General features: G+C 36.8%; 1 protein-coding gene across 3 annotated transcripts in view; it reads left to right on the plus strand.

Moving 5' to 3' along the window:
• FCHSD2 (FCH and double SH3 domains 2) overlaps nt 1–14,563 on the plus strand; it is a 365,055-nt gene that overhangs the window by 224,762 nt on the left and 125,730 nt on the right. For all 3 annotated transcript variants that reach the window (XM_051987185.1, XM_051987184.1, XM_051987183.1), the window contains exon 9: nt 12,025–12,147. In XM_051987185.1, coding sequence (XP_051843145.1) covers nt 12,025–12,147 — 123 coding nt within the window. The remainder of the gene's footprint in view (nt 1–12,024; nt 12,148–14,563) is intronic.

Genomic DNA, 14,563 nt, shown 5'->3' on the forward strand with positions numbered 1-14,563 from the left:
GTGTTTGTGTGTGTGTGTATACCTATTATATATGCTTACATGTATATTTTATACACATATATAAGATGCATTTATTTTCTGTATATCTATATCTAATCGTAGGTAGGTAAGTAGGTAGGTAGGTAGATCAATCGATCCATTGATAGAGTACTACTCAGTCAGGAAGACCTCAATTCAACTCTGACTTTAGATATTTATTAGCTACATGACCTTAGACAAGTCATTTCACCTGTTTCCCTCAGTTTCCTCATTTGTAAAATTTAGCTGTGATAAATACAATGATCATAATGAGAGACACTCATTAGAAGGAACTAGTGAATTATTTAGGCCTAGAAAACGTAAATGTTCTTATAATGGAACTTGAATGAGTTAGAAAGGAAGGCTATGTTAGAACTAAAAAACACTTGATCAAGAAATTATTTACATACCCTATGTATTTGAAGATAGATTCAAGTATCCAAATTCTTTGGCTCTCAACAAACTCCTAGATCTCCCTAATTTTATGTCCTACTTTTCAGTAGCCTTTGCTTACAAGAAAAACTAGTACCTTCTTAGGAGTTTGGGCAGTGCTGCCTTTCCCTTTCCAATTTAGCTGCCCTGCTTCCCCAATTGCCAAATCAAGAACTGAAGATTGATTATTGTTATTAACTTTGTTGTTTATAAACAGCTTTTTAGGGAAAATGATATATAATATAATCTGAAGGAATAATAATGTAGTTCTGCTGTGCTTTTTCTGTATGTTCTGTTGTTTTTTTTTTTTTTAATTGTGCCTTTATTTTAAGAGGGAAATGGTGATATGAATTCACTTGATAGTCTGTCTTACCCTTCCTTCCTTCCTGAATGTCCTTGGCTCATGTTCTTACTGCTGATTTAGATACTGCTGAGCACAGCAGCCACTTCTGCTGGTATTGACTTCAGAGTGTGTGTGTGTGTGTGTGCGTGTGTGTGTGTGTTTGCTTAAAATAAGAACAGTCTAATCCCCACTTTCAAAAACATTATTCAGCAGGTTTTTTATTTTGAAAATCTGAATATCTAAGACAAGTACAATGTGGTTGGTAAACCAAATACAATATGGACTGTCAGCTATTTATCAAATGTCCCAAATTGTCCACTAGTATTCTGTATAAAGACAATGAAATGAGAGCATTCATTTAGGAAATCTCTCTTAGGAAATATTTTACCTTCTCAAAACTAAGGAGGAACATGCTGAGAAAACAGATTTCAAATTCTCTCAGAGTCATCATCCAGAAAATTACCCTCACAATATGGAACTATGGTGCTGTGTCCACCTTCACTGACCCCACCCCTAGAAGCTAGCTTTAACAGTATCACCAGTATGTATTTTACTCCTTTTAGGGCAATCTGCATTGTTTGTGTCACATATGGCTTATTTATGCCTTTCTGCTATTGTTCTTCTTGCCTGAAATGCCCTCTGCCATCTAAATATCTGTCTCTGGTAAACCCATAATATTTCCAGAGCAAAATAAATATCTATTCAGGTTTTTGGGAAAGGGCAGTCATCAGTGCAATCCAAACTAGTTATATTCCTTAAATCCAAATCACTCTGGCTCTCATTGATTGGCCAGCAATAGATCTTAGGCCTAGTCAGTCCCAATTGCATTTCTGTTTTGTCCACAAATTCTAATGATCTTCCTTTCCCAGATTGACCTCCCCTCCCCACAAAAAAAAAAAAAAGAGGCCAATCTCTGCCTCATTTCTTAACTAACCCTAATCATTTATTGGATACTCTTTCAGTCTAAGGGAGACCTTTTGAAGATCTTAGCTTAAAGAGGCCAAGGTCTCCCACTGCATACAGGGCCATCTCTTGTCTACCTGTTCTATATCCAGATGGCTCTGGAGGGGAAAGTGAGGCTGGTTGACTCTGCACAGCACTCCTTCACTTAAATCTACTTCACTTGCATGACATGGCATCACTAGTTCACTTGCATGTCACGGTCCTTTTTGAGAATGAAAGACAAGCAACAATCTCTTCTTTAAGGACACTTGAAATTCTGCCTTTTTCACAGAAACTTTGCCTCTGTCTCTATTCAGGATTCATTTCTTTCCTTTCTTACTAATTGAATCACATATTTTCTGATTCATATGGTACACAACTTTACTACATTTAACTTTCTATTAGATAAATACTCTTTTGCCTAGTTTTCTAATTATTGATGGGGACTTTGTGTTTGAATATTGTCTCCTCACAAAATTATAAATTCTTTTAAGGCATAGGCTCTGTCTTCTAACAGTTAGAATATTAGAGCTGGAAGCAGCCTATCCTTCAGCATTGCAGATTCGAAAACTGAGGCTCAGAGAAATGACATGGCTTGCCCTAGCTAGTAGAACAGTAGAGCTCCCACAAAGGAGATGTTTGATTCCAAGTTGATGCCGAAAAATTGATAAAGTATTTCTTATGTTATAGGAGAGATGATAATGGGAGTAGCATCTTAGATTTCAGGTCCTGTCTCTGCCACTTACTTACTTAGCTCTGTGACCCTAAGTGATCTGTCCCCTTCTTTGACAGGTTTTTCACATTTAGCTAAAGGGTATTGTGTCTAGGGAGCTGGCACTCCCAGACCCTGGTTCAGTTCTTCATTATACCAGATTTGCAGGTCTATACTACTATGGCAAAGGGTCTGTGGCATAGTTAATGCTATATAATTACAAATCATAAGGTATGCTAATCTTTTAAGATCCAAAGTTGTGGAGGTAGGGGGTTAGGGATCAAAAGCATAAGAAGGCTGCAGCACGTTGTAAATGGATGGCTCGTATGTGAGAAGTCTTATGAAATACAGTTATGGCTGAAAAAGAAGGATGAAAGGTCAGAAAGGACCTAGATAGAAAGGCAAGAATGAAGAATAATCAGATGGATTGCACATTAATATGCTGCACTTCTGCCCCTGAAGTAACAGTACAACAAGAAGACTTTCATTAAGGAGTAAATCCTTTACATAGGATGTATGAAAAACCATGGACAAGAAGAGAGAATATACTCTGTCCTGAGTGCTCCCACCATTGATTTCATAGGTGGGTCAGGATAGAAGTATAAAGTTCTAGAAACTGAGAATTTGTCTTGACTAATTGACAAAAGTCATGTGACTTAGAGGTTAGAAATTGGAAAGCATATTTCCTTCAAGTTTTCTTGTGAAAGATAAATTGGTTGTACCAGATATTGGAATTGAGGTGGAGTGGGGTGGGGTGGGATATGGAGAGACCTTTTAAGAGCAAAATTGCAAAAGCTGATTCAAAGCAAATTTGTGGAAACCTGATCTGAAACGTACATTTGCTGCTTGCACTTTGAGAGGACAGAAAAACTTTGTCATGCAGTCCCTCATGTATTCACCTCATGAATTATTTCTTAGAACCCCTGCCTCTGTAGGTTTACTCGCTGCCATCTCCTTCCTCTGCTGCTGCCCCAGCATCTTCTTAGCTCTTGGATCCTCTGACTAACCTGTAGTTCTTAATCCAAGTCTCATCATAGCTCAACATAATGAATTGTTGTACTAGGGGTTAGGACATTTGGATTCAAATCTTAGCTCAGTCATTCGGTAGTTGTGTGAACCTGTCGAGTGTGGTGGAAAGAACACTGAATTTGGTGTCTCAACATTAGGATTTGAATCTTGAATTTGCTCCTTATTGATTATATTGATTGTGTAATCTTGAATCACCTTTACTTAGCTCCTGTAGATCTCATTTATAAATGGAATTTTGTTCTAGATACTAAGTTCTAACACCTTTGCATTATCATTTTACCTCTAAGATGCTTGGATTCTCATCTATAGAATGGGGATAATAATATTTGTATTAACCTTTTGCCAAATTGATATTGCTAACACACAAACCTACCACATCACCCTCCTATTCAAAAATCTTCAATACTTTCTGCTAAGTTATAGGATTAAAATAAAAACACCTCAATCTAGTATATTTATTTGGACCTCTTCATATTCCTGGTTTCAATTTACCTTTCCTGGTAGCTTTTTTTGAGAAGCACTTTGTGTTCCAGTTAGGTTTTCTCTTTGCCCTATACACAGTATTCCTTGTCCTATCATCAGCCTTTATATCATGGCTTTATGCACCTTAAATATCTTTCATTTCTTTCATCTTCTAGAATCGCTGACTTTCTTTAAAGCATGGCTCAAGAGACTCCTAGAAGAAGCCTTCCTGATTCTCCCAGTTACCAGCACTATCTCCCTTGTGAAGTTACTTTGTATAATTAATGTAACATTCTTCTATATTTCTCCTATACCCTGTTCCTCTTCATATACAACTTAAAGGAAAGTTGGATATGAGACTTGCTTTCTTTTTATCTTTGTGTCCCCATTGCCTTGCACATAAAATGCTTGTTAAATTAGGCAAACAAGACTTTTGATGAATATGGCTCTCACTACTATTTCTATTCCAGCCACATTGTGTACCTGAAATCTACTATAGTTTTTTTTTCAAATTGCTTAAGTAAAAGTCTATAAATTACCAAAATTACAAATAAATATAAAACACAAATAGACATTTATTTAAGATTTAATACCACAGAACACTATAATAGTGCTTGAAGAGGCAAAATTTAAATAAGATACAAACCACTAATATTTAAATAGTACTTAACTATGTTCTAGGCACTATACTAAGTATTCTACAGATAAGTATCTCATTGTTACTCAGTCATTTCAATTGTGTTTGACTCTTTGGGACTCCATTTGGGGCTTCCTTGGCAGAGAAAGTGGAGTGGTCTGTCATTTATTTCTCCAGCCCATTTTATAGATAAGGAAATTGAGGCAAAAAAGGTGAAGTGACTTGCCCAGGATCACACAGCTAATAAGTTTCTGAGGCCTTATCCTTCAGATACTCAGAGCAACCTTGGGAGATAGGTGTTATTATCCCCATTTTGCAAATGAGGAAATAGAGATATGCCAAAGATCACACTGTGAGTAAATGAGGCCTGTTTTGAAGACAGAAAGGTCTTCCTGACTACAGGCCCAGCATTCTAACCATTCTAACTGTGATGACTAGCTGCCTGATAGTACATTTTCTTATTCATAACAGTATGTTCAGAAAGATTTCATTTTCTTTTATGTTGAAGGCTTTCCTTCATTTCTTTTCCATAAAGAACGGATAAGGTGAGGTACCCTTAGTTCCAATTTTAGCAGTGCCTCCACCCATGTAAGGAAGTTCCTAATTGTCAACACAAACCATATTGTTACCCAAATATAATAGAAACTTTCAGATTCATAATGCTAAAAAAATTTCCAGTATTTAAATACTTTGTTGGAGGAAAGTTCACAAACAGTTTGCACAATAGGTCATATTTAAATGGCTTAGAAGACAAATGCTGGGGGAATTATTAATCTTAACTGAGGCTCTCATCATTGTTCTCAATTTTGGAGCACCCTCTCCGTGGAAATGGTAATAGAGGAGGCCTGATTCAGTCTTTTTTTTTCTTTTGTTTTTTTTTTTTTAATTAAAGGTTTTTATTTTTCAAAACATATACATGGACAATCCTTTAACATTAGCTTTTACAAAATCTTGTGTTCCCATTTTCCTTCATTTCCCCCTGCCCTTCTCTAGATGGCAAGTAGTCCAATATATGTTAAACATGGTAGAAATATATGTTAAATCCAATATGTGCATACATATTTATATTATTTTTGCGCTACACAAGAAAAATCAGATCAAACCAGTAAAAAAAAAAAAACAGAATAAAATGCAAGCAAGCAACAACAAAAAAAGTGAAAATTGTATGTTGTGAACCATATTCAGTTCCCACAGTCCTCTCTCTGGGTATAGATGGCTCTCTTCATCACTGAACAATTAGAACTGGTTTGAATCATCTCATTGTTGAAAAGAGCCACGTCCATCATAATTGAGCATCATATAATTTTGTTATTGCCTTGTATAGTGATCTCCTGATTCTGCTCATTTCACTTAGCATCAGTTCATGCAAGTCTCTCCAGGCCTCTCTGAAATCATCCTGCTGATTATTTCTTACAGAAAAATAATATACCATAACATTCATGTACCATAATTTTATTCAGCCATTCTCCAACTGATGGGCATTCATTCAGTTTCCAATTTCTTGCCACTACAAAAAGGACTGCCACAAACATTTTTGCACATGTGGGTCCCTTTCCCTCTTTTAAGATCTCTTTGGAATATACTCCCAGCAGAAACACTGCTAGGTCAAAGGGTATGCACACTTTGATAACTTTTTGAGCATAGTTCCAAATTGCTCTCCAGAATGTTTGGATCCGTTCGCAATTCCACCAACAATGTATCAGTGTTCCAGTTTTCCCACATCCCCTCCATCATTCATCATTATCTTTTCCTGTCATTTTAGCCAATCTGACAGGTGTGTAGTGATATCTCAGAGCTGTCTTAATTTGCATTTTTCTGATCAGTAGTGATTAGGAGCACCTTTTCATATAACTAGAAATAGTTTCAATTTTTCATCTGAAAATTGTTCATATTCTTTGACCATTTCTGATTCAGTCTTGACAGAACCAAGGACACATGGCTTTTCCCTCACTTGGGAACTTTGAAGTTGGCAATTCTGGAGTCTTAAATATTAGCTGAAGCTGCTGCCATTCCAGGACAGTAATCTACCACAAGCGGATAATTCCTTTCTGCCTTCTTCCAACTAGATTCCTTGCTTCTATTGGTTAGTGAGGAGATATACAAAAAGATGCTGCTATTTGAAAGCTGTCTTGTTCTGCTTGACCCTGAAAATGAAGACTAGGATCAATAGGAGTAAATTACAGGGAGGGAGATTTTAGCCTAATATAAAAATATACTTCCTAACAATTTGTATTATTAAGCAGGATCTGGTGGCCACTTGTTAGATCCATGATTTGGAAATGAATTGGACTACTTAACCTCTCCCAGGCCCAAGAACCCTTTCAACTCTGCATTTTAGGTCATTGTTCAAGTCTGTTTTGGTAGAAATAGAAACATAACTGTCAGGTTTTTTGGACAGGATCCTCACCCTGCCAGATAATGTGATAATTACCTTGAGCCTTACCCTGACATAAGAACCAGAAACCACATACCTTTAACTATTCCTCTATTTTCAAGATATATTTGCAAAACTCCAAATGCATCCATGCATAAGACTAGCTTGACAGAGAGGCAAATGGGTAGTAGGTCCCCTTAGCTCATATTTATTGATCACACACTAGATGAGTTAGAAATGAAGGTTAAATACACAAGCACACTGACAGATAAAGTCTAAATTTAGGAACATTGGAACAAGTTATAGGGGAACAATGTGGCTACTTATACTGAAACTTTTTCTTAGAACAAGAGCTGTACAAAAGAACAAGCTGCTTTGGAAGCTAATGAGTTCAATCTCACCTAGCATTCATTAAAGTTTTAGTATGTGCCAGGCATTATACTAAGTTCTAAGTATACAAAGAAGGGCAGAAATGTCCTTGATCTCAGGGTGCCTACATTGTAATGGGAGAACCAGGAAAGGTTTTCTGGCCTTGGAGTTGAATAAGCCCAGCAAAAGTAGGAATTAGCAGCAAGGGATACAGCTCCTGCAACTACCATTTATATAACACTTACCACTTGCCAGGCACTATGTAAAGCACTTCAGAGTTATTCTCATTCTCACCAAAATGAGAGTCAGAAGATAAAGGTAGGGCAATATAGGTGGGAGGGAGGAGAAGGAAGGAAATGGGAAGAGAAGGGAGTAAAGTAAAACAAGGCTAGTTAGGTAGGAAAAGGAAAGGTTATAAAGGCCTTTCAGTGCCAGACTGAGAATATTAGGGGACAAAATGTCAGGACTATGGTAAAAAAGATGTTTGCTTGGGATGTAAATGGTGAACCGTTTGGACCAGAAAATCCTTGGATTCTTTCCAGGTCTAAAAATAAAATTCTAAAGCCAAAGATCTCATTCCTTTCTTGAACAAGAATAAAATTCATGCACAAATTCTTGACTGTGATGGACAGGCGAGAAAGTGCTGATATGTTGAATGAGAACAGAAATTCACTGTTATCAGAATACAGTAAAAAGTCATATATTTCATGATCACCGAAGTAGAAAATGCTTCAAAGAAGTTTACCTAATAAAACATTTTCTATTAAATCTGTTGTATTAGGAGAACTCTTATGTTCCTTGGAATTTGTAATAATGAGGAAAATTTTAATATATCAAGAATTGGAAAAAATAAAATTATCTATTGTCACTTTACTTTTGTTATAATTTCACAGATGATTCTGAAAAACAGCCTAGGTAGACAGTAGCTGCCTTGTTCCTTTCCAGGAAGGATATGGATTTTGTGGTTATGCAGTTTGGCTGATGTCTCTCAAGTTTCCTTAATGTACATTGAAAAGTAATTGTCTTCTTTTTGAAGAATGAGCAACTTTATCTATGTAACATTATCCTTAAAACTCCAAATTAGATTGTACTAAGATAAACCAAAATTGTTAAGATGAAGCTGATGCTGAATGCAAAATTTTGCAAAACTAAATCTTGAAATAGATTAGAATCTCTTTGCAAAGATTGGTATTGAACATCAGGACTACTATCTTAGATTTGTGTGTGTACTTGTTTCGGGGAATAGAACTTTACCTGTAGAATATACAAATCCATGTATTATAAGATAAATTTGAATGAGATTTTTACTCTTTTCTCTATGGATATGGGGGGAAAGAATAGGATTATTTAAAAAAAAAAAAACATGATACAGTGAAAGGAAGGTGAGTTAGAAGGCCCTGCATTCTGGTCTTAGCTTTGCCACAACTTATTTTGTGATCTTGGGCAAGTAGTTCAGCTATTTGACTTAGTTTGTCTATATGTAAAAATAAGCAAATTAAACTAGATGTAGATAGCTTCTAAGTTCAAAGCAATAAGCATTAATCCTACTATAAAGTCTTGTTCTTAGGCTTCATCATAAAAAGGAAGAGATACTGTGTTCTCAGAGGCTTTGGCAATAGAATATAAACTTTAGAGTTTTCTACCTTGCTGGAAAAACCTGTAGTTACAGTCTTGGGGAATAAGATATATCTGCTTTCTGATGGCCAGCTAAGCACTGAAAGAATATTTTAACAGTAGACTAATAATAATTTAACTCTGTCCATATAACAGAAATTCAGAATGACCCTTCTTAGCACCAAAAATAACACACTCTAGATCATTGTCCAATGACTAAGTAGACATACTACTAAAGGAACTTATATTGACATAATTGCCAGAAATGAAACCAAGAGACAGATGAAAGTTTTAAATAAATAGGAGGATAATTCACAGATTCTTCTTAGAGAAACAAAGAAGTTAGAATTGGGCTTTTTATAAAACAAGCAAGCAAAAAACACGTCATTTCAAAAGATTCTGGGTCACATGATAAATAGGAGGAGGAAGCAGCATATAACCCATGAAGAATTGATATCATCAAGGTGATGTCAGTGTGTGACCAGAGAGAGTGGATTGGTCACAGAGTGAGAATACCAATGGCCAGCCCATATTTTTCATTGGCATCTCTAAAATGTTAAGTGCTGTCTCTAGAGTTAGGGATGGAGACTAGATGTGTGATGTCATTAATATAGGGAACTCCAAGATGAGGTAGTACCCTCTGCCAGTGGAGGGTAGCACCTCTGCCTCGAGCACTGAGAGGCCACAACCATAGAGTTGCCCAGCTTAGCCAGCCAGTAGTGCTGAGCCCCCGAAGGACATGCAGAGACGCAGCAGAGATGTGTGAGGTTCCTGAAGAGTAAACATCTGTTGGCTGATCTGGAGTGCCCAGCTGCTGATAATAAGAACTATATACACCAACTGGAAATTCCTTGATATCAAATGGGAAATTCTGTGTTTCAGCTTTGACTTGTAATGACTAAAATGTGTCTAATAGACTTGAAATTTAAACACAAAGTGAAATTTGTCTCTTCTACAGTTATTTAGTGAGTTAGAGACAATACAGCAAGTAAAAGCAAAGCCTCAGCTCTTATTGGAATTCTTGCAAGAAAGGGCTTAAGAGACAATGCAGCTTTTGGATTGGGATCTTTCATTTGAAATCAGTTAAAAATTGGAAACCTTCCTTTGGAATGCTATTATAGTGAATCTCATTGTTTCAGAGCTGGGAGGTCTTTTGAAGACAAACACAAATACAAAACAAAACCAGGAAGCTTCTGTCTGTGAATCACAAAATCAGGAAAAAATACAACTTGTCAGTAAACTCTTTGGTCTCAGATTGCACACAGGGCCTGCCCTCTCAAGCAGGATCTCTTAACACAGTTGTTGGTGTATGTGTGATTCACCTCAGTTCATTTCAATTCACCAGTATCTATTAAGATCAGAAATATAGTGGGCATAGTGCTAGGTGTAGGGTGTATAAAGACCAGATTGAGTCTCTTATTCTGGAAAAAATATCAATGTATATATAGAAATGAAATGCAAAATATATTCAAAGTATTTTCTTTAGAGAGGGCAAAGATCCACTATGAAGGTAGTTTAACAATAGAACTGGTATTCAAGAGAGCTCAGTGGGAGACCAAATTAAATAGACAGGATGCTGGAGGGATGGGTCTGACAAGGACAGATAAGGAAGGGAGCAGGAGAGAAAGCCATAAGGCAGTGGATTGTTGTATCTTTTGTGGTAGCAAGAACAGATTGATGTGATTTTCAATCCCTGGACAGGAGTTTGAAGCCAAGGGAGGACATACTTTGGCAGGACAGAGTTTGAGTCCCCAATCAAGGACTAGGGTCGGTGGAGTCCTGGAGCCTAGCTAGTTTAGAGGGATAAGGCATAGTTGAGGGGCTCCCTCTTCAATCCCCAGATAGATCATCTCTATCCCAGAAGTCCAGTGTCAAATAGTTGTTGCAGTTGACAAAGCAGGACTGGGCAACAGTTCCTAGACTAGGACTTAGCCTCTCCTATGCAGTGGGAAAAAAGTCACCCACATTGCCCAGGTCTGACCAACACAGTGGCATTCAACAGACCTTTACTTTAGTCACTTTGCCTCCACAGATCTTGGACTTTATTTTACTCTTAAGCACAGATGTTACTTCTGATACAAATTGGGATGTAGTATATGGTATTATTTTAAGGGATCTTCAGACAAGGAACTCCTGGCAAAGCACTTTCAAGGAACAACAACCAAAACAACTGACATTTATATAAAATAGTGGGTAGATAAGCATATTAGAAACCCACCTTTGATGCATTATACAATATGGCACTTCATCTCACAGCAAGGCAACTGTAAGTAGTTGAGAAGATGCCAAGTGACATTGGCAGGGATGTTGAATCTATAACTTTATGTGCTCTATAGAATATCTAAAAGTCTGTAAAAACAAAGATATGTGACTACCTACCAAGAATATCTGCATAAAACCTGCGCCTTGCCCAGGTAAGTTACGTGTATTCTTACTGGCAAGATCATGTACTTCACATAAAGAATATATCCAAAGGCAAAGCCTTTTATCTAAACACGACATCAGCAGTTTACTATGGAAATATTATGTAACTGGATAAAATTCATATTTAATAATAAATTATGATTTTAGGGCTCTATTGTGCCATCTCATGGCACAGAAGAGCTTAACTTTTTTTTTTGCTTCAATTATTTAAAGATGGAACTTATGGAATTAAAATGTTGAATCTGGAGGGAACCATAGAGATTATCTGGTATGATTTTTTACTCTCATTTTAATAAGGAAGAAATTTAGGCTTAGAGGAGAATTGCTATAGGGAAAGATGGAAGACTGACCCCAAACTGATCTCCTGGTTATCAGATGTATGATTCAGGGCAAGTCTCTTCATTTTTAAAGTAGGGATGTTTAAAAATTAGCTTCCATATTTATAAGCTACAGATAGAGTGATTTTATAAAAGCGCTACATAAATGTCAGCTGTTATTATGTTATTATCATCAGTGACTTATTCAGAGTCACATGGTATGATGCAGTGGTGGGCCTCCAACTTCCTGGTCTCCTGGACCAAAGTTGCCTGATTCTTCATGGTAATACTGAAAGATTTCAAAGTTTTGTTGCAATCTCTTAGCTTTTGTTTTTCTTCTTCCTCATATAGGCCCTTGACGGGAATGTATATGATCATCTGAAGGATTATTTAATAGCATTCAGCAGGACTGAGCTAGAGACATGCCAAGCTATACAGAATACATTCCAGTTTTTATTGGAAACCTCAAGCAGGGTAAGTGTGAACCCAGTTATCTAATACAATAGCCCTTAAGCAGGTAGAATGTTATAGCCTTACTTATTCTAAAATGAAATAAACCAACTAGAGCAAAGTGCCTTCTCTAAAACAAGTCTGGGAGCACTGGCTTTTCGATGAGTTCTGTCTTCTCTATGCTATCAGATAAGAAGGAATTATAGAAGCATTGGCCTGGAAAAGATCTAAGAAACTATCTGGGCCAATGTGTATCTGAATAGCAACCTCCTCTATAACGATCCTGAGAAGTCTCAGCCAGCTTCTACTAAAGAGCAGAAACTCTTCCTGGGAGCCCCAACCCTCTTAGGCAACCCATTTGAGCTTGTCAGGCTCTGATCATTACAAAGATTTTCCTTACATGGCTTCTAAATTTCCCTCTCTGCAGCTTCTATCAGATGCTTGTAGTTTTCACATTTATGTTCAGGCAAAACAGCTCTAATCCCTATAGATTCATATCCTTGAAAACAATGATCACATCTCATCTAAGTCTTCTACCACTGGTTAACGGAACTCTTTCAACATTAAGCTGAAGATTCCAGCCAAGCTGAGACCAGAATGCACATTTCCAGGATTGGCATAGCTTGGGCCCCTGGAAGGTGGTGAAGCTTTCCTCCAGCAGTTGTCAAGTGTACTCTCTACATCACTGGTGCTGGGGACAATACCAGAGAAAAAGGGTTAGTGGTGGCTTTTGAGAGAGCAGGAGGGACTCCCCAAGTATGCAGGGAGACAGTCTACTTCCTTGAATACATCCCTGTACCTTTTATGTTATTTTTGCCCAGGATAACAAAGTTTGACTTGATTTTTGGAATGCATCCTCATAGTAAAGTAAGTCTTTATGTGTCAGCTTACTTCACTCTTCTTCAGAATGTCATAGTGAAAAGTCTTTTAGAAACTTGGCTGTTGTGAAAAATCTTCTTTTCTCTACAGTAAATTTCTTGTCTTTGAGAGATGTGAATATTCAACTGCTCCTTGCCGAAGGCAGGTGAAAGATCCTAACAATATTTTTCTTTTTGCTCCTTGTCCTACTAATATTCTAATACTAATACTCTAGTATTATCACATTAGTAATATCACTGTTATTTCGATGATCTCTAGTTTCATCACTGGATATTCCCTTTACCAATGGAAATTGAAACTTTCCCATTGCTCATAGATAGTTTTATGATTTTCTGTGGCAAAAACAAAAAAGGCCATTTTATAAACAACCTTCAAAGGACAGTTATTCCACCTTTTGTGAAGGTGATTCTCTAGGCCATTGTTTTATTCCCAAGGGATGTATGATCATTGAGTAGGAGAGTTGGGAAAAATATATTACATCCCATCCTCTTTCCCCAAAACCTGTATATAGGCTTATCTCCAAAATAATATGAAATCTCTTTAACCATTCAACCACTCTGCTCCTTCTCAGTACTAGCTTTTTTTGATTACAGATAGTGTGAACCTCTGAGGTCTGTTTTGTGCCCCAGATACCAGTATCTATAGTAGGCAGAATTCCCATATCCTTCCCTGACACCTCATGGATATAGTAGGCACTTCTTATCCAGTGAGCTCTGTACTCCCAAGTATAGGCATACCTTGAAGATATTGCGGGTGCTATTCCAGGCTACCCACAGTAAAGCAAATATCACAATTAAGTGAGTCACATGAATTTTTTGGCTTCTCAGTGCATATAAAAGTTACTTTTTTAAGTGTGCAATGGTATTATATTTAAGAAAATAACCTTCATAACCTTAATTTTAAAAATACTTTATTACCAAAAAACTAACCAACTTCTCAACCTTCAGCAAGTGACAGTCTTTTTCTTGATAGACAGTCTTGCCTCAAAGTTTTTGGCTGCTGATTGAACAGGATAATGGTTGCTGAAGGTTAGGGGGGCTGTGGCAATTTCTTAAAATAAGACAACAGCAAAGTTTGCCTCTTCAATTGATTCTTCCTTTCACTTGAACACTTAAAGGCCGTTGTAAGGTTATTAATTAGCCTGGTTTGATATTGTTTTTTCTTAGGAAATAGGGAGGCCTGACGACAGGGAGAGAGATGAGGGGAAATACTGGTCAGTGGAGCAGTCAGAACATACACAACATTTAACAATTAAGTTCACCATTTTATATGGGTGCAGTTTATGGGTTGAAACAATTACAATAGTAACTTTAAAGATTACTGATCACAGAGTACTATAAGAAATAAAATAATTATGAAAAAGATTGAAGTATTTCAATAATTACCAAATGTGACACAGAGACACAATGTAAATATGTACTTTTGGGAAAATGGTTCCAATAAACTTGTTCAATATAGGGTTGTCACATACCTTCGCGTTGAAAAAAAAAAAGTGATACTATAAAGTATAATAAAGTAAAGCACAATAAAACGTGCCTCTAGTGGCCCATGAATAAGGTAC

The sequence above is a fragment of the Antechinus flavipes genome, chromosome 3 (genome assembly GCF_016432865.1).
Source record: "Antechinus flavipes isolate AdamAnt ecotype Samford, QLD, Australia chromosome 3, AdamAnt_v2, whole genome shotgun sequence".
NCBI lineage: Eukaryota > Metazoa > Chordata > Mammalia > Dasyuromorphia > Dasyuridae > Antechinus > Antechinus flavipes.